The 20,549-nt window shown below is 40.4% G+C and overlaps 1 protein-coding gene across 2 annotated transcripts; it reads right to left on the bottom strand.

Annotated features, from left to right (window-relative positions):
- Window positions 1-5,828: 5,828 nt before the first annotated feature.
- Window positions 5,829-20,293, bottom strand: CCDC77 (coiled-coil domain containing 77). 2 transcript variants are annotated; one of them, XM_021284745.2, is made up of 11 exons: window positions 19,947-20,293; window positions 18,324-18,556; window positions 16,842-16,984; window positions 15,633-15,729; window positions 14,315-14,381; window positions 13,466-13,560; window positions 11,962-12,110; window positions 11,377-11,620; window positions 10,384-10,509; window positions 10,146-10,298; window positions 5,829-8,185 (listed from the first exon to the last, which is right to left on the bottom strand). In XM_021284745.2, the coding sequence occupies exons 2-11, from the start codon at window positions 18,552-18,554 to the stop codon at window positions 8,039-8,041; spliced, it is 1,452 nt and encodes a 483-aa protein (XP_021140420.2). In that variant the 5' UTR covers window positions 18,555-18,556; window positions 19,947-20,293; the 3' UTR covers window positions 5,829-8,038. The 2 variants fall into 2 exon arrangements, with proteins under 2 accessions (XP_021140420.2, XP_005500367.2); XM_005500310.3 differs by having other exon boundaries at window positions 18,324-18,540.
- Window positions 20,294-20,549: the final 256 nt, after the last annotated feature.

Below are 20,549 nucleotides of genomic sequence, written 5' to 3'. Positions count from 1 at the left end.
TAGTCAGTCAAGTGCTGAACACTATGTTCTCAATATCCAGGCAGCACCTAGAGACCCTGCTATTACCTGTCACATACTGGGATGGATAGAGAGATGATAAGTTGCCTTTTTTTTAATGTCTCACAAAGGTTTCAGAGCCATCTCCCTTCTGCTCTGTGTTGGAGACATTTCTCTTGTTTTAGGAAAGTGCATCCAGAGAGTTTTACACCTCATTGTGGAGGCAGAAAGACATAACACTTCTCAATATGGAAAAAACTTCTGCAGTGGCAAGCAGCTCTGCCCTTGGGCTCCCCTGGGACAAAGTCCACTCTGCAGCTTTCAAGGAAGCAAAACTTGCGTTCCTCCTTCCTACCTTGCTAGAGGCTGTGGATGCATGTGGCACCGATCCAGGCTTGAGCCATGGTGATCCTTCCACTGTTGCAAACAGAAAGGGCTGACAATACCCAGCTACCACCAGGGTCCATACGACTAAAGAACTTGAAGAGGTACACCAGTTAAATCACTGCAAGGCAGAAGTCTTGTATAAGGGTACGACACCACTGAAGTTTTTTGGTAGTGTGTTGATTTGTTTTTTTACGAGTGTGAGAGAAATAAACCAAGTTTTTCATATTTCTTAAAAAAAATACTATTAATAGGAAAAATTTGTAATAAATGTATATCTAAATTAAACTTTATTTACCATTTAGAATTGAATTAGGTATTCTTAGCAGGAAGTTGCCTGCATTTCACAGATGAACAACCTTAAGTTTCAAAAACATCAACTGTACTTTGTTGCATATTAAAATATTAAAATAAGTAAGAACATCTTTCTCTTGTGAACATGGTGCTAAAATGGAGGGGAGGGGAAAGTGAATCTATAGGCTAACAGTAGCATGGTTGACTTGCAAAGCAACAAATCTTTTGTCACAGTAGAACTATGCTATAATGAAGATACAGAAAAGCTCTTGTCTCCATATAAAAGGCTTAAGGAAATAACTGTGGGACATTGATGCATACTGTTGCAATATAGTTACAACGGAACTACATTAAGGAACAAAATTAATCTGGATGTGTAATAAATAGCAAAGAGGTATTTGAATAGCCCTACACTGTACTTAAAGTATTATAACTTATTTTGCACCACTTATTCATTGCAGAAAGTACTGATACTCAAGAGTAAGATTAATGCTTGCAGGAATGTTTTTAAAACACCTCACATAAATGTGTTTATCCTTTGTCTACCAGCAGCCCTGTATTGCCAATTCCTCAAGTGTTCCAAGTCACACAAGTACACACCCAGACCCCCTCATCTCTCCACCTTCACTGGGTGCAATACTGTAGCTTGTAATAATCCCATACGCCGTGCTCAGCCCTGTTAGGGAAAGAAACTGCAAGTGAGCTGGCAGCAGGTGATGCAGCAGTAGCGTCTGTGTCATATTTGGATGACTCAGACAAGGAGCTGACACTGCTGATTGCCCTGACGGACCATCCTTGAGCACCGGACAGATCGCTGCTCGCTTCAGGATACACCTCTCCTTGACTACTCTGTATACCCACTTCAAAGAAACTATTTGCCAGGATGAGCCAACTGGAGTATTTCTCTGCTTTGTTCGGGCTTTTGTTTGTTTTCTATCTTGGCTATGTTTCCTCATGATAAAAGCAGCCTTTGAGATGGGCGCAGCACTTAACAACGTGCATCTCCTATTCCTGCTGGCTCTCCTCTCTAGCTGTCTCTGTGCATCCCTGCCTCTTCTTTTTATGGTTTTGCTTCTAGTTGTCTAACAACTGTTTCTCTGTTCTGTAAATTACTTCTAGCTCTGTGCCAACATCTTTCTCTGTAGGCTCCCCAAAGGTTCAATTATCTGCCACTCGCTCCTTCCCTTCTTTCTTCTTGTGTAATTTTCAGTTTAACACTAATTACCAACTCTACATCAAAGATACTCGACTGTCCCCAGCTTTCACCACCCTGGTGGCTCCACACCCCTCTCCCTGACCTCAGCCATGCTCTGAAGCACAAACAATGACTTCATCTCAACATTCATAACCGGAATGGCTCAAAGGCAGAAAAGTTTCTAAGAGGAAAAGGCAGCCTCCAAAGATACAGTTCCTCATTATTTCCCTTTTTGGCTCCTCAGGAATGGACTGGGCTCTAAAAGGCATCACTGGGTGGAACTATCCCAGTAAAATCCCTGTTAATGCTGCAGTTTAACATCACAGGAAGAAAATCAGTGTGGTCCCACAATTAAACTCTTGGCAAACATGATGTTCTTGCCCAGTTAAGTTGTGCTGATATCGTGGGGTTTGCTAACACAGTTACATTAATCAGCAATGTCACTTTTACCAATCCAGTGACGCTGTCAACATTTGTACGGACTGGCCTGAGCCAGGGTTTGAGCCTTCTCCTGCTTTTGCTGTTCACATGGCTGTGCTCCCTCAGTTCTGGCTGTGACAGCAGCATCACAGTCACACCACTGCTCTCCTACAACTTACCCGTCTGGGTAGAAAGCCTCATTCATGTTTCTTTCTCCTCACCACATCACTCTTCTTAGGTCTCAAGCCCTAGTTGTTCAGAGAAAGTTGTACAGAAATGGCCTGGCCTTCATCTTTAGCATAAAGAGGACACATTTTTACTTCACACAGGACCTCTAGGAGCACCTCCTTATTGTAGGTCCTGCCCCATGAATCAGGCTGAATTGCTTTCTGCACATCAGAACAGTCTCTCAATACCTAGAGCAAGTTTGCACTTCCAGAAAAAAGCTTTTACATATTTTAAGCTGAAAACTTTCAAAAGACTTTTCAGGGTTTAGACATTTACCATAATGAAAGTTTTATCTACATCTGTGATCATTTTGGAAACCCATGTTTTCAAATCTGACTAAAGTCTTGCCTAAATTTCCTCCTTCCACTGTCTTAAAACTACAAGTTTTATGATTTAAGTGACTGTGCTCATCATCCTCACATTTCAAGAAGTTCTAAAATGTGCTATGGTCATTTTATTAGGGACACTACAGAGAACGCAAAGCTGAGCAGCTCTCCCTGTGATGGCACTGAGTACACTTCTACCCATCCAAGCCAGCACTGAAGAGGAAAAATTGTGTTAATGGATGCTTAGGAATGACTCACCACAGAGATAAATGTTTCCAGTGAAAGAAAGGCAGTTTGATCTCTGAATCAATACAGGAGAATCCAGCACATCCTGGACATGCTTGTTCAGGATAAACCCAGATCTTTTCATTCAAGTCAAACCCATTTCTACAATTAAACCCTTCATGCCTGTGTAGTTAATCATTGTCTTTTACATTCAAAGTTGAAAGACGCTCTGGGTTTTCTGAACAAAACCAAATAATCCATATTTACACATCTGTAATCTGTCCACAACCCAACATCATCGCAACTCTTAAAACAAACAATTTAGGCAGCATAAGTGAATCATCAACCCCATTGAGGGCTGTTTATAAAGCTGTAGTTTTGGTGCTTACTTGAAGAGCAGCCACTATCACTCATAATCAAAGACGTCCTTTCTCCAAACAGCTCATTCGGTGCTAAATGGGAAATATCAAAGTCCACCCCACTCTTCTCAAATACGTCAGTCATAGCAGAAATGTTTCCTGCTAGTGGGTTAAATCCCAGTTACCTCCAATGGCCTGTTTCAGAAAAAGTCCTAACCTTCTTGATGCAACATAAGAACTGAAACAAACTTTGTTCTTTGTGCCCAAACCCTATGAATACAGCAGCCAAAAGGAATCATCACAGCTTTCACCTCTCACACCTTCTATGCTGCATCCAAGTATGTTTTGGTACATAATCCCAGTCCAGGTGCTAAAAAATGTGTACATTTCTATAGATCACAGAATGGCTGGAGTTGGAAGGGACCTCTGGAGATCATCTAGTTCAACCCACCTGTGCTAAAGCAGGTTCACCCAGAGTAGACAGACTTGGAAATTTAAGAATAACTGTTTAGGAGGTAAAAGGACTATTTTTCACAATTCAAAGCAACTTGGGAATATAAAAGCAAAATGGTGCAGAAATATTAGAATGAAAAATCTTTAAGTGTTCCTTATATACAAGTCAGCTATGATGTCACTTTGAGTGGGGACAAATGAGACATCTTTATTTGGATTTTGGCCGAGGAAGTACGAACACACTCAAGTGTAGCAGAATTAAATGTGTTACTGAGCTGTAATTAAAAATCTGAACAACATAGCTGTTCACAAATATTAACATATCTACCAGAACAAAGTACACGGAGATGTTGCTCCTGGCTGGTCTCAACAAAGTATCTGATCACTGAAGAATTCCTTCCCAGCATTACAATTCCAGAATATTAGGCTGCCCAGAGTCCATCCATACTGGTAAAATGTGCGTGTTTCTGAATTGATGCTACTACTTACATAAGCAATTTAAGTACAGCTATTGCATACAAGCACATATTAAACTGTTATTTAGATTTATTCTGATGGCTCTCAGGACAGTGGCTACTGCTAACCGGCCTTTCTAAGCACAGTCACAGCATCAATTAATTTGGGAATTACTGCAAGTTGTGATATAGGAAGGTCATGAGGGATTTCTTTGTTAACCTTGTGTAACCTTGCTGTCTAGGGTGAGCTGACAGCATATATTCCTTTAATTAAGGCAACAGCATGAATGCTGGAAAGCTCGTGTAAATATTACATATAAAGAAATCACGGTTTTAAAGCCAGAATGGACCATTAAATCATATCCTGTTAGTTAACATCATTATATTTCATTAAGTTCTAATGTGTCAAACCCAGTAACTTATTAAACTGAGCTGCCTTCTCCAGAGGTGCAACCATGTTTTGATTTGAAGATAGAGATGGAGAATTTGTTACGTTCACATACAGTTTGTTATAATGAGAGAAAAAGAGCAATTTTCCTGTTAAAAATGTATGTTTGGTTTGGTTTTTTTTTTAATTCCAGTTCAGGCTACTGGTTCTTTCTCAGCCTTCCTCTGCTGGGATAGAGGCCTTTGGCAGTTTTTCATCTTCAAGATAAATGTATATTAATCAGTCTTGTTAATGTAATGCAATATGAGCTCTTGCACAACTCTTTCTCCTCTGCTGAATCATCTGTGGTTCTGTGCCTTACCCAATATTTCGACATCCTTTCTGAAATGCAGGCACTCCTCCTTACCTAAATAAGGCTACACAACAATGAATTTTTTCCCTACTGCTCACTTTTCTCCTATTTATGCAAGAAATATTTTAGTATCTTGGCTCATAAGAGGAACATTCGCCCAGTTCTAACCTTTAATCCTATGTAGAACACTCTCCATATTCATAGAATTAGCCATTTTAGAGGTCTTTCAAGTTCTGTGCTCCCACATACACAACCTGGCATTTAGTTGTATTGAAATGATACAAATCACTCATTATTAAATTAAAATAGCGAAAAAAGCTAATCAGTCTTTGGAGTAAATGCCATTTTTTGTTTTGTACCCAAAAAATTGTAGAAGAAAATTGACTAATATGGGTCTCAGAACCTTCTTCAGGAAACTCTCTTGGATGTCTTTACCGACATCTTAAAGGGTAGTTGTTAGTGGCAGAACACACTTGGCTTTTTAAAGCAATTCTTAGCTTGAAGGTTCACATTTGTTTTGGCAACATAAAGCAACATTACACCTGATCAGATGACATCACACAGAAAAAAAACAGGTACAATACTTTGCAGTTCTTGTCTTTGGACAAATATTCAAGCTTCCAAATACAATGGATCTACAGATCAGCACTACTGTAATTGCCCCCCACCCCATAAATAGGAAGGTTTGTAGCCTAGTGACAAATTAAGAATAAAGCTCAAGCTGCACTTTGATATTGACACACTGGCAGGTATATCAGGAATGTTGCCATTTTATTCTGTTCAGTCTTTCAAGTAGTAAGGAATATTGGTAAGGAAGACAAGGAATCAAACATTTACATCCTTCTTACACCAATACTTCCTCCCAGTCTTACAAACCCGACTGTCAAAGCCCACCAGCTTTATCCAGACACACTTCGCAGCCTTCAAGTTAGGAAAATGTAATTTCATAGGCAATTCTTCAGCTTGGAAGAGTTGAAAATAAACAGAAACCCATTTATTTCTATAGGTTCAAGAGACCTTTTAGCTAGCTTCCCATAGCTGAATTTAAGTAGGCAAATTCTGCTGAATAAGTGGCTAATACTTTATTATGTAGCAATTTTCAGAAGCAGCCTTCCAGAACCTGTGATAAATTCGATATCTTATCTTCAAAACAGTAGCATGTTACTTCACATACCAACTCCCTTTAATTAGCTAGGCTTATCCGAAAAAGTACTAGTCAACTAAGAAAGCGTGATGCTAAATGATAGATAGCATTATTTAATAACCTTCCTCAACCCTCCAAATAGCATTGGCACTCAAGTTGTTCATGAATCAGTGTCTGAATTAGTTCAGCATTTTCAGCTAAACTCATCAGTGCAACATACTTTAAAACAGCCTCTTTTAAGTTGTAGTAGTAGTTGAGCATCTAGGTACAGACTGTCAGCCACCCACACTAAAGTCTGTGATGAATTTGAGCTCAAGAATGCATATATAAAAAAAGCCACACTACAGGACCATAAGGGTCAGGAAGACTGTCACAAAAAGGACCTGCAATTGACTTAAGGGAATTTCTCCTCCCACATTGGTTTAGTTGGTGCTATAAAACCAATTCTTTCTCCAAACCTTGACAGCGCAAAACCATCTTTTACGTATCTCCCTCAGCCAAACACTGAACAAGTATCTCCATGGCCACTACCACATCTAAAAGAAACTGTCTGCTTTCACGCACTAAATTCTTTTCAATGGGGAAGGACGTGCTGGTAGCCTTTAGGCATATACTTCAGAAAGATATTCTGCTTCTGCCACATTTAACAAGGTCGGAAAGATACAGTAGGAAACAGAGGGACTGAAATATCTTTTCCAACAGCAATCTGCTCTCAGTCTACAAGGTGGCCAAGATTTGCTGATGCTACAGTAAAAGCATGAACGTCCCACAATTACAAACTGGGCTGAAGCCATGTCGTAATCCTTTTCATGATTTCATCTGTTTTCTAGAATTGCAATGTCCTCATGTCTGGTATAAAGATAATCATCATATAGCCAGAGTTATATTTACCATGTAGCAACTAGGCACCTGTTTTTCCAATCCAATTTCAGTTACAGTACAGCAGCAACAACTGCTGTAGCAAAAGTTGACACTGATTTGTTGGTACACAACCATGATATTGTTTAAAGCTGCAGAGGCAGAGATTAAGATACTAGATGCCTTTTATTATGGGCCTCCTCCGTATGTTCATATAAACTGGGAGGAAGGCAACAAGAAGATGACACTTTATAGTTTAGTATTTCCCTTCTGCCCAAACATTCAAAATAAGTGTAGACGTTGCTGATTCTTGCAGATGACTTCTTAACAGGTTACTTTTTTCCACCATATTAAATCAGGCAGGTTCGTCCCAATTGGGTTAGAATCAAGCAAAGGGAAGCCCTTTTCAAGTAGTTATTTGGTCAAGGGGACAGTCACTTTAATACATACTTTCTATACATGGTCTTTTTCAAAGAAAATTTCCAGTTACATCCTGAAGTGCCTAAGCACCAAAACAGTAATAATTTAAACCATTTTTAAAAGCTGCTTCTCACATATGAAAAGGTCAGTCAAGCAATTCAGATCTTGAGCTAGATCCTTCCATAATCATTAATTTCATATGCGGTTTATAATATGCTCCAAAGAAAGCTGAAGACTAGTATACACTGACTCCTACTGCGGATGTGAAGGTAAGATGAAGTCATAAGCATATTCCTGATATATTAGTCATCATGTACTTTTTATGTCAGTCTTATCAAGAGCCATCTCTCAACTGAAACAGCAATGTAATTTGGCATGTTAGGAATGGCTCATGTACAATGTTATGACATTAACTGCTGATTTTCTCAAGCCTTCTGTCACTGGATGCCAGAAAACAGCCAGGAGCTGCTCTCACAGATGACTGTTCCAGCCTAGCAATGTCCCTTTCCTAAAACTAGAATGCCAGCTAATACCTCAACTTCAGCAGACCCGTAGTTCATTCTCTAAGCCATAGATTTTTGCTTTTAAGTTTTTTAGTTCTCCTTGAATTTTACGGGTTAGTCTGTTTCCTTGGCGGACCTCATGAAGGATTGCAAGGTCCTGGTCTGGTCCAATAGTCAGAGTCACCTAAAAAGGAAGAGAAAAACAGATCAAGGAAAACAGATTTATATAAAGTACAATTTAGAGAATATTATGATGAGAATATGAGCGAGAGATCTCTGAAGGAGACCCTTTGTAGCTAGCAAGGAGGATGCTTAAGCTAATGTCACTAGAATAATGCATATCACCAGTAGAAAGGCGCTCCAGAACCAAAAATTAAAGAACAAACTTCCATACATTATGGTGTTACCTTACTGGTGGGGAAGAAATGTGGACAGAATATAGTTAAGTCTAACATAACCTGTTGACTGCATTCTACTACCTGTATTATTTTGAAACGCACAAAAAGAGGCAAGATAAAATATTAATCAACTAACTTTTATCTAGTTCTAAGTACTTCTCCTGATATGACGACATTTTGTCATCTTTTGCTACTAGAACTAGAGGAGGTCTAACTCCTGTGGCCAACCTGCTGCCTTCTGAACTGTGTATGATTGAAGAGCAGTTCAAGAGTAACGCCTCGCATCAGGCCACACCACGTGGTCCATGCTGAGCTGAACAAAGGCTGCTGGACAATCAGAACTCCTGATGGCAAGCTAGCCAAGGCTGCCATTTCCTGTCACCCTGGAACTGGAAAGCATGCCAGCCCAGCCACTTCAATGGCAGAACAGCACAGCCTTGACAGCCCTCTTTTCTCTCAACCCTTTAAGGCAGGGGTGTCAAACTCATTTTCTTTGGAGGCAACATCAGCCTCACAGTTGCCTTCAAAGGGCTGAATGCCAATTTAGGACTGTATAGATGTAACTAGTCCTGCATTTATACAGTCTTAAAATGACATTTAGCCATTTGAAGGCAACCATGAGGCTGATGAGGTCCCCAGTGAAAATGAGTTTGACACTCCTGCTTTAGGGTGTTGCATTGTCCTCATGTAGTTTTTGGTCAAATATTTTCATATGCAAATTTGGAAATTTAGTCATATGCAGTCATTTTGGTCTGAAGTGATGAGAATGATTTAAAGATCACTGCAGACTTCTAGCAAGTATTTTGTTCCTCTGCCCTCTTGTGGTTAAAAGTACGAAGAAATTAGGAATACAATTAAGAGGACAACCACAGTTACAAAGCATACATGTCTATACTGAAGGTATCATAGGCATTTTTTCCTCAATTCACATAGGCTGTTTAATCCTTAAAGTTTAAAAACCCACAGCCAATCAAACAAAATCCCAGAAGACATCAAAGCCTTTAGTGAAGACAAATGCATTATTAAACCAAACTGTGTGCCCAAAGTACAGAAAACAAGTGAATCGGTGGCTCCTGAGAATCAGCTGGGTAAAAGCTATACCTAGATGATCCTCTCTAGCATATCTTAGATAAATATCCTAAACTCCAGGCAACATCAAGGCTATGGCTTCCATTCTAAGCTGTTCTGATGTTCATCTACATATCTAAAAGCTACATCTTACTACAGAGTACACAGTTTCAGCTTCCAGCCACTGTTTCCACAGTGATTTTTGCGGAGTTACAAACAAAAAATTAACAAAGGAATAAATAGCATTCACAATACTTAAGTCAACTATCTACCTCTTACTAGAACAAAACCAAACACTATGGTTCCCAGAAAGAAAACCAATCATCATTTTCTTTGTGGAATATACTTTTAAACATACTGCTGTCTTGCAATTTTGAGACAGCTAAGTGAGGTACGGGTATCATATAAGAACTTTCAGAGCTGCAACAAAAAGATACAGTTAATGTATAATCGGGACAGTTCCTGGCAAGCTTGATGCCTGACTGATTAACTAAGAGAAATCTTTTTTGCTTGATAATATACAGAAGAGATCAAATTTATTAAATATTAATATCTAAAGGAGCACTTAAGAAATAAATTATTTCGTTAACTCTAGGGAAATAGTGCATTTAAATACTGAGAATACACCTCTATAGGGTAAGCCTATAACAGTGTGCCTCAGAAATGCTTAGCTATTACCTTAAAAAGCTGCATCTCTACATCTTTCAACTTCTGTCGAAGATCTTTAATGTCATTCTTGAATCCTTCTACTTCCATATTACGACGTTTTTGCAAGGCCTCATATCGCTGAGTCATCAGCTGCAGGCGCTTCCCCATCTTTTCTGCGCGTTCCTATAGAGATGAAGACTCAATAGGGTACACAAAATAAGGGCTGCAAGATCACTGCCTAGCTAGCAGATGATTACAGACTAATTACCTTAAAGAGTTCTTTGCCGACATCTCCCTCCTCACGAACCTTAGCCAACTCGCATTCCAAGGTGACACACTGCTCCCTATACATGTTGGATAGGCGCTTTTCCTGCATTAGCTGTTCTTGCAGTGACTAGGACATAGAAGGAACAGATCAACTCAAAAGTCAGTTCTCACAAAATCTCCCTGGTCTGGTCTGGAAAGCAAGTGTGATAGACTGACAATATGACAGGCACATAAAAATTAACAACTGGAGTTACAGCTAATGAAATGACTAGGTAAAGACAAAATTTTAACACCACTTCCATTACCAAAACCTTTTAATTAGGTTAGAAACTCTGCATGACAGCTCATCATCACTTAAAGAACTCTCTCATCTTCCCCTTAAAAATAGTATTCAACTAATGTTGAAATTTCCCTTATCCACAGCAGCTTGTCCAGTACTGCATTTCAGAAGCACCTACATCCAGTGGTAGATGAAAACAATTCCCTATTGCCTGCTTACTTCCCAGTTCCTTATTACCTGTTAACCCATTTCAGAAAAATCCTGACTGCTGTAGAAGAACACAGGACACCAACTGAAAAGACTTTGTTCTCCCCTGTCAGCAGCAAGGCAGGTACAGACACTGCTTGCTAAGTGCATTAGTTGTGAGCAGTTACGCTAAAAGAAAGGCATGTGCAACAAGCAGGTTAAGAACTGTTGGTCCATACCTCACACAGCTTGCAGAAATAAGGATTTGTCGTGGGTATAAAAGAAACAGACAGTAAAATGCTCTCATAAATCCTAACTATACCTTTCATCTGAAATTTGCAAGCAATGCTTATTTTGAGGCAGGAGAGCTTTCTTACATCAGTAAGAAATCTTACAACAATACAACTTATGGCAAGCCAGTACAGCTCTGAAACAGCTGCTACCTACTGCCTGTCTTGGCAAAATCCAGATTGCAATTTTCTAGTCAAAGACTGTTAAAGAGCATCTACCTAGGACAAAAAAAATTACCTTTAGTTCTCTGCTGTGGGGTTTCCAAATTCCATCATCTGCTCCAAGCATCTTCTTGGTATCTCTCTGCTTCTTCTCTCTTCCTGACTCCCTGCTGATAATAAGTTGATCTGGATCTTTGTCAAGTTTCCTCAGCAGGCTGTCCTTTTCTGCCATCCATGCTTTCTCCTTGGCTCGGACATCAAACTTCAGCTGGAGAAAGTCACGGGTACTCTCATATAAGAGATTTTGGGTCTTATGGAGTCTGTAAAAAGGAATGCCAGTGGAGTTAACTGACTTCTTTCCTAGTGCCTAACTTAATTTCCTCAGTCATCACTGCTAGTTGGAAGAAACATAGAAGAAAAAGGTGCTTTCCTAACAATTTAGCTCTTCCCATCTAATGAATGAGGTGATATTCTTCCAATGTGAAACAGGTTTTATATGTAGATTACTCCTTTCATTTCCTTCCACATACAACCAAACAGATGGCTGCATAATTTGTTTTTCTGCCTGCTGCAGCAACCAACATATTAAAAGCCAAAATATTTCTATTTTCCCCTCTCTTCTCATCTCATGACTACACCATTGCCATTCTCTTGCACTCACTTATCCGTTATAGCTTTGATCTTGTCTTGGTCCCTCTGATGCTGGACCTGGGCTTCCTCCATGTGAATCCGTCTGTCCTCTAGTAGCGCCTCAACCTGTTCTTTGGATAATCGTGTCTGTTCTTCTAGCTGAGCTTGCAGGGCCTCCACCTGAATAGGCATACAAAGGCGGTACTGAATTAGACCTCAGAGCAGCTCTGCTCCTGTCCTTGCAAGTTCCTTTTAAACTCCAGGATTCAGATCAAAGAATCTACTCAAGAATACCTTTGAGAGTTCTAAGTTCTTAAATTTTTATTTTTGTTGTAAGTATTTCAAATTACTACATTTTAAGAAGAAATCATGCTATAGGCAAGACCAATGTATTATATGCAGCAAGAAAAGACAGAAGATATTGGAAAGATTTAAACTGTGCAAAGGATCTGACAGATCCTGTGGAATATACAGAGACATTTCTGTATCTACGTTACCGTCTTTCAATAAAATGGTGATACAAAAATACCCAAAATCAAGGAAGGCAGCAAGTTCACATACCTTGAACAAAAAAAATTATTCAACCAGAATAAATCATTAAATGTAAACAAGATGATGAATGAAAGAGAGGAATGCAAAGAATTTTGATCTAGGGCACACAGTCAGGGAGATATAAATTGAAACAGTTTATTGAAAAATATGCATCTGGCCTATGTGTAAGAAACTATCTGAAAAAAATTGGCATGAATTTAGATTACTTATTTTTATGACAGTTTTTTATGATGTTTTTGCTCCAGAACAAACGTTGTTAGACAGCTAACTGGCCACTATGTCAGTCACCACTTAAACAAATAAATAAAATGAAATAAAATATAAAAAAAAAAAAATCCATCTGCTTTACAAGTTCGCTCATGATTCTTCATGCTTTACATACAGCTTCTCCTATCTTCCCCAGTTCATGATTCTGCACAATATCTTTCAATGCTTCCTCATGCTTTAACAAAGCTTCTTGTATCATCCCAAATTCACAATTCTGCACATTATCTTTCATTCTGTCACGCTCTCTACACCCCATCTTTCACTGAAGTTTAGCAAAAGGAACATTTTACTGTACTAGTGCATGTTATCGGGGTTGCCTAATTCTGTCTCAGATGCATGGCTTTGTTAGCCTTCTATAAAACACCCAGTCCCACAGATCTTCGGTAGGTTTTATCTAAATTGGTAGCCACAATCAAATTATGGTCGATACCACCCATTACACAATCTATATTTAATGACAGCACATTGAAGTTGACATTACTGGAATATCTGCTTATGTAAAGCTTCCAGAATCAGACTAAAATTCTTAAATGTAAGCCTACATTCAACAGAAAAATACCAGCTAAGTAAGCTGAAAGAAAGTGGAAATCCATGGTAAGATGTGGGAACTTATAAAATTGATATGACTACATATTATGTAAGCAGGCAGCATGTTTGTCTATCATAATTTCCTGGACAGCCAGGAATTATGTCCATCACTTAGCAAATGTTTTTACCTGAAGTAGAAGTGCTTGATTATCTCTCTGATATCTCTCAGGACATTCTGGTTTCTCTCCTTTTGCTGCTGATTTTGAAGTTCTCCTCTTGGTGCCTATTGCAGAAATTTAACAGAAAGAGAAAAAGGTCTTCCAGTCCACCTGAAGTACCTTTCCAAGCATGAAATATCCTATATTTTGGCAGGCCTACAAGAATGGGGAAAAAGCTTGCCACAGCTACAGTCACAAGGACTTCTAGGAGGGCTAGCTAGAAGAAAAGAATTTCAGATCTTATTGTGATTACAGGCCTTTTTACCACAGTAAGACACCACAATATTTAAGCAACCTACTTATTTTCTTGGCATGTACAGAAAGCAAACTTAACAAATTTTCTTAAATAAATGATGAATAGGCAAATGACACAGCTGCAAAAGCATCAAGCCTTGAATGAATTTTGAGCTTGTTAGCTAATTTCAGTAAATTTGGAAGAGGCAGTTCTTTGTCAAAAGAGAAGATCAGTAAGCAAGAGTGCAGACCCACACTAGTCTCTGCGCTAAAGGCAGACAGAACCCCCCACCTGGGACTGGCTGTGTCTCAGGCTGCCTGTCCAGCAGGTACCAGCATAGTTCCAGAGCAGCCATTCCACAGTCATACCAGCCTCTTCCTTAGCTGAACAGATCTCAGACATGAGACCCAGCCCACATTATATTAATATATGTATATATATGTACACATGGATACATTTAGAGTACTTTAATGGAAGTATATCAAAGTATTCACAGTAAGGAATTATTTTGGTATACCAGACACTAACACACAGAGAAGGAAGCATCAGTAGCTGAGCTGCTGTTAATCAGTTTGGTGTAGTACCTGTTCTAGCAGTATCATTCTGTTCATGTGGATCTCCAGATTTAGTCGGCCTTTGCAGAACAGTAACCTATAGAAACAAGATTAGATAGCTCAGCTGAACATCTGACTTCTCCAAAGGTGCAAAAGTCAAGAACAAATTTTAAAGAGTGAAATGAGATATCCAGAAGAACAGCATTACCTTACTTCTACCCCAAGACAAGGAAGACATTCACAAGTGTAATGTCCACGTGGAAAAGTTTCCTTTATCATGGCTGAGTTTTACCACTTCTGCCTTTATATTTTGTTCACTGAAACAACTGGAAAGTAATCCTGCCTTTGCTGGCTTCTTTAGGATGAAAATCGGCACTCTCAGCAGAAAAAGGAGCATTTTAAGGACAGAGAGGAGAAGAGGGAAGGTGAAGATGAAGAGTATGTTATTTTCTTCCTTCCAAGCATGAAGCTTGATTTATCAGCACATTCACTCAAGCTACTGAACAAGCACATAACAAAAACTGGAGGCCACGAGGGAGTGGGTTATAACCCCAGTGCTTATCTTGAGGTAGATACTATATAATAGGCCTAACTTTAGAGCTACTCTATGTAAGGGAATTTTAAAGCTTCTGTGAGATTTTTCCACTGCTTGAGCAGTGCAGAGCAACCACAAACAAGCAGATTTCAGCCTTTTTCTGTACCTTATTCCAAGATAAATCCTATACCCCACCATAGTCCCTGTATATCCAAATCATTCATGACTTTAAGTAGGTTCAACTACACTGCCCTTCTTATGTGCTGCCAATTGATCAATTTCACTTGATGTCTGAAGTATGTGATACAATATTGCCTAGAGGGCATGGCTCTTCTACAGTCTCCTGCCCAGGAAACCACTGCAGCAATCTCAACACTGCTTTACTGCTCACCAAGGCCCTAATTAGGACCTTACCTCGGCACTCTGAGATAGCTGATCTTCAAACACAAACACCACACCTGCTGATTTTCTGCACTTCCTTTTTGTCTTCTTCTCTTTGCAGTCTCTCCAGCTTCTCAATGACCATTTCTCAGATAGCTTCAGACTCCTATCTGACATTTCAGAGGCTGATCTGGAGGTATGATTTGAAGGTAGAAGGGGACTGATGCTAAGAGGACCTACTTCCAGTGTGCTTCTTCCTATTTATCTGTCAGCAGCTACACTAAAGACTGATGTTGCTACACAGATAAAGATCCCTCCTTCTTTGGGCTCATTTTTAGCAACTTTTGACAGATTTGGTCTGTGGTCAGCCTCTGGGGTACAGCTCTTCATGTTACAATCAAAAGCAGAGTTCTACAGAAAAATGGAACTTGCCTTATGTGGAGGCTCCTTGTGAAAATAGGTAACTTCTCCTTTGTCTGTTCCCACTAAAGCCAGGAGGTGTTGAATTTTTTTTCTATCTTCCAGTTCCCTGGAATTCAGAGAAAAGTGGTCAGCACATTGCTATTTTTAAGTACCTCAAGACATTATGATACATTATCCTTCTAGTTTACTTGCTAATGCTTACAAGTTTTCCAAACTGTTGCAGTTATTGAGAATGCTGCTTTAAAAACAAAGTCTCAAAGACATTACTGATGTTGCCGAAGTCATAAGACCACCAATTCCACTGAGCATTCCTCTTTTCAAATACAACAATGCTTCATTCAACAGATGCTAAGTGTCGAGTATTTTTAAAGCAAACTACATTAAAGGGTGTACCAGACTTTTCACCACACTCCTGAGAAGTGCCTAAGCACACCAACACATGTTTTGACTTAAGTTCTTAAAATTTTAAAAGGCGTCTTGAAATTATCACACACAAAATGTTCCAAAGGAGGCTGGGAACTCCGTTGCTCCTGGTAGCCGCTCTGGTACAAAAGGTTATATACCAGTTCACCAATCAAATGGCATTAAAAAGGAGTTTCTGCCAACATGATCCCATAGAGTCAGGGGAAATTAGAGGGTGTTTCAAAAAGATGGACCCAATTTGAAATCCTTTATCTCTGCAACCACAAACCACCTATGAATGAAACTCAACCCCTTGAAAGGGTGGGGCATAGTTTCAAACGATTACCGCTAGATGCCTCTCCCAGCACACAAACAGCCCCCAGCCTCAGCCATTTGCAAAATGGCGACCCTGCAACTGCTTTGAAATTGGGTCCATCTTTTTGAAACACTGCGATTTGCTTTGGTCTGTATTTTCTATTTGAGCTTAGGTAGTTTTAGGGCTGTAGGAGGAAGTTTTGCTAGGTAGGTACAAGGTCTGGTTAAATGAGAACCTCCACATTCAAATTGGCAATTCACAATTCAGATCTAAATGTATTTTCAACTTCTGCTCTTTCTTCTACTACTAGAATAGGAGGAATAATAAGTGGAAATATATTTAACAGCCCAACAGATTGTACTGGTATGATTTCATAAGAGCCCTCCCTGGGAAGCATGACATAATTGCTTCTCTGAAGACTCCAGATTTGGATGAGAATCAGAAGATAATGCATGCAAGCGCTATTGCCAGTGACCCAGCCCACCAACTAGACAGCACACCTGATTTTCAGCCGGTCATTCTCAGAGTAAAGACGAAGAACATGTTCCCTCTCCTGGAAGAGGTAGACTTGCATGTCACTCAAAGCGTTTTGCAACTCTGAAATCTCCTCTTCTCGCTGACGTACTTCCCACTGCAATTTGTGCTAGGTAGAGAGAATGAGGTACTTGAAATGATACAGAGCACTGGGCAACACTTACAAACTTCAAACTGCTTGTGCCATGAGCCTGTAACTGGTATAGAACTGCCAGTTCAAGCAAATAATTTTATTTTAGTCTCTCACGAAATTTGACCAGATGAGGGCAGTATTGGAGAAAATATTTAAAAATGTTTCAACAGGGAGTTCAGAGCCCTGAGAATCATTGTCACTACACAACAGACAAATAAGGCCTAAGCTGAGGTCTCCCGTTTCCAGTGGTTGTACTTCTGCACTGGTGGTCAGACTGGCACAGGTATGGGGAGACTGACATCAACAAAAACCTAGCAAAGTCTCTGTCATAGCACTTACTCTTGAAATAAATTACTGAAGAATAAACATTAAAATATTTGTACAGTTTAGTAGTGAGAAATTTGGCTAGTTAGTAAGTTTCATCAATGACTTTCTGCCTGGTGTGGAAAGCAAACAAACTCTGCATAAAACTACTCCTGTAAGAGAGAAGGTACTATTTTGGAACCTTCCCCCTCTTCTTCTCCGGATAATGAAAGTAACTTTTATGCCACAAATTTCCTGAGAGCTTTCAGGCTGCTTCAAGCACAGCCAGTACTTAAAGAGGCCCCCCCAATCACCTCAGAGGTGATCATCCTGTTCCCAGAGGGTCATTCCCAACTGCAAAGATGACTGCTAGACAGGTGGATGCTGTAATGCATATCAGCACTGAAGTTACAGATATTTGGTAAGATTTTTTTTTCTCTTAAAAGGCAAAAATGGGTTTTGAAGTTTCTTTTAAAAGCATGTTTATTTGTTGTGTATGACCATTGCTTAATAGCCTCTGGCTAAGCTTATGAATTCCACTGCAGTTAATACAAATTAAACCCCTATCTCAAAGCTCATTACACTTGGACAAATGAGCGCTCATTCTTCACTATGAGAAACAAGGGAAAGAAGTTAGACAACATGAGACCTGAACATCTAAACTCACACTTTCATTAAAAAAAAAAAAAAGAACCCCTCCCCCCCCCAATAAAACCAAGCCAGAACAAACAAACAACACAAACAACTCACTGTGAAAATATAACCAAACTACAGTAACTTAAGAAGAGAAGAATATCCTACAGGCCTGTTTCCCTTCGCTTTGACAGAGAACAGACAGCTAGATTTTATAATAAAACCCTGAAATCTACCTATTTCTTTTTAGCTCAGTTCTACCAAATCACCATTAAATCCTAAGACCATCTGTGCTCAGTTTTGAACTGAAGAAAAATATTAAAATAAAGTTTGTGTAAGGATATGTAGTCTGTCATAATGCAAAAGCTCGTTTCCTAACCTGCTCATCATAAGTTTCTTTGTATCTCTCCAGCCTTTTTATCAAATCCTCATGTTCCGCATCAAACTCAGCAATCTTCTTGCGGTAGTATTCCAGCAGCTCCCGGGAGGGATGCAGAAAGGCCCAGCGCTCATTGATTGAAGGGAGAGGAGTAAAGTCCTCCTGACTTGGAGAATGAGAACTAGTATATGTGGATGAGACACGGGGAGTTGCCAGCCTGGACAGAAACATTTCTAATGACATGTAAGCTTCGGGCAGTAAAATGAAAAAACTTCTAAAATACTTTAAAATAAATTTTCAATTTTAACAGCTTCAGTTTTAAACATGGATTAGCTTGTCTGTGCTCTGGGTGTTAATAGATCACAGTATTTAGAAGGACCAAAAGCTTTGATGTAGAACAGCTTGCAAATTTAGTATACTGTGGAGATAGGGCTAACTGACAGAAAAGGATTAAAGAAAAATGTTGTGGAAGGAAAGTCTCATAGGTTATTTGAGGAGGGTGCATGTGAAAGGAAGAGGAGGAAAGAGAAGAATAATAGAAGAAAGAGGACAAATAGTCTATTGTTGTACAATTAGAAGCAGCAGCCATTGCAGGAAGACATCATCTGCAACAGAATCACTATCTGATATCCAGAAAGAAAAACACTATCTAAAAAAAGACTGTTGAATAAAGACAATAATTCAGGTTAGCTGATGCACCAGCAACCATAGCTTGAAGTGTAGGTCTAACAACTGACACGCTTCCTTCTCTTCTGATCTACTTAATGTTCTTATCCTCAAAGCTTGTCCACCCTTGATAGTGAAACGGATGCTTTGAAGTTCTTGAGTTTCACATTAAAGCTCTAGATGGAAAGTATGTCACTATTACATAAATCAAACCAAGGCCACGTATATGTAATCACATATCTGATTTTTAAGCAATGTTTACTGTGTTTAAACATTAGTCTGCTCAAGGAAACAGCAAATTTGCAAATAGAGCTGGCCACAGAATTCAAAATTATCTTGGAAAGTGTTTGTTACTTATGTTGACCTGATGAACTTTTTTTTTTTTTTTAATGATACATAATTAAAGCTAAGAAGTCTCTTCACTAAAGATCCGCTTAACTTAACAGAAGCACAGCCTAGAATCTGATTCTGGAGCCAGTGCCAGAACTTTGATGATGAAGTGATTCTACAGGTGACACTGCGGGAGCGGAGACTTTTATGGACCAGCTCACCAAAGTTGCTTAGATCAGAAACCCAATGTGATACATCTGTGAAAGCATGCCAAGCTTCTCACCCCCGGCACCGTAGGAAAGTATTAAATATGCAATAATATGATGATTTATGTAGGAACTTTCCCACCAGCAGTGCCCAGGAATGCCTTAAACACCACACTTTGAAAAAATGAGTAACAGCAAGAGAAGAAAACAGGTAACAGGTACAAGGTGAATACTTTATTACTGGACTAAATAATAGTAGAAATGGAAAGGCATAAGGAGAAGGAAGCACAGCAGCCACACGAGCGAACAAAGCGGTGCCTCACGTCAAGCCTGGCTACCGGACAGAAAGGGAAGAGCGCCGGGGCCAGGGCCCGAGGAGCAGTTTCGGCCGGGGTGACCACGACAGCAGCCTCCACACTACCTTCTGGAGCGCGGGGAGGAGCCCGCGGCGCAGTCCGTCACGCTCATGGCCGCCCCTATGGAAGGGCCGGGACAGAAGCTTCGGGCCGGGGCACCCCGGGCGGCGGTGGGGGTGCCCAGTGGAAAAGCAAGCTAGGGCGCCTTACAGGCCCGGCTGGGAACAGCCCCCGCCAAATAAGCCAGGGACAAGCTCCAAAGATAGCGCGGGAGGAGGCCGGCACCACCCGCACACAGCCACCGCCGCCCCACGGCTCCCTAACGCGGGGAAGCCCTCAACGGCAAAACAACCGCCGTAACTGACCCTCCACAACTTGAACGCCGAGGCAACCTGCCGCCTGCCGCCTCCGCCAATCACGAGCGGCCTTCCACGCGGCGCCCACCGTCTCTACCAATCAGCGCTCGCGACACGGACGCCAGGGACTCCGCGCTTGCGCGTCTGGGAGTTGTAGTCCTCTGGTGTTGCGCGCATGCGCACCTGGGGGGCGGGGCGGCGCATGCGCCGGTGGTGGCGCTGCGCGTCGGGCTACCGGCCATGGGGGGGGGGGGGGCGGGGGGAAGAGGTATTTTGGGGAAGAAACGTGGAGCCTTGCGTAGTGACCCTGTT

The sequence above is a fragment of the Columba livia genome, chromosome 1 (genome assembly GCF_036013475.1).
Source record: "Columba livia isolate bColLiv1 breed racing homer chromosome 1, bColLiv1.pat.W.v2, whole genome shotgun sequence".
In the NCBI taxonomy this organism is placed as follows: domain Eukaryota; kingdom Metazoa; phylum Chordata; class Aves; order Columbiformes; family Columbidae; genus Columba; species Columba livia.
The sequence above is the reverse complement of the archived record's forward strand: the minus strand, read 5'-3'. Positions and strand labels throughout refer to the sequence as shown.

What these genes read in the sequence shown, in the direction of transcription:
- CCDC77 (XM_005500310.3), bottom strand. Translation starts at nt 19,993, where the DNA reads ATGAGCGTGACGGACTGCGCCGCGGGCTCCTCCCCGCGCTCCAGAAG. An exon ending in TCCTCCCCGCGCTCCAGAAG is followed by an intron (nt 18,541 to 19,946) that starts GTAGTGTGGAGG and finishes GTTTCTGTCCAG; the next exon opens with GCTGGCAACTCCCCGTGTCT. An exon ending in ACAAGGAGCCTCCACATAAG is followed by an intron (nt 14,382 to 15,632) that starts GCAAGTTCCATT and finishes TTGTTTCTATAG; the next exon opens with GTTACTGTTCTGCAAAGGCC.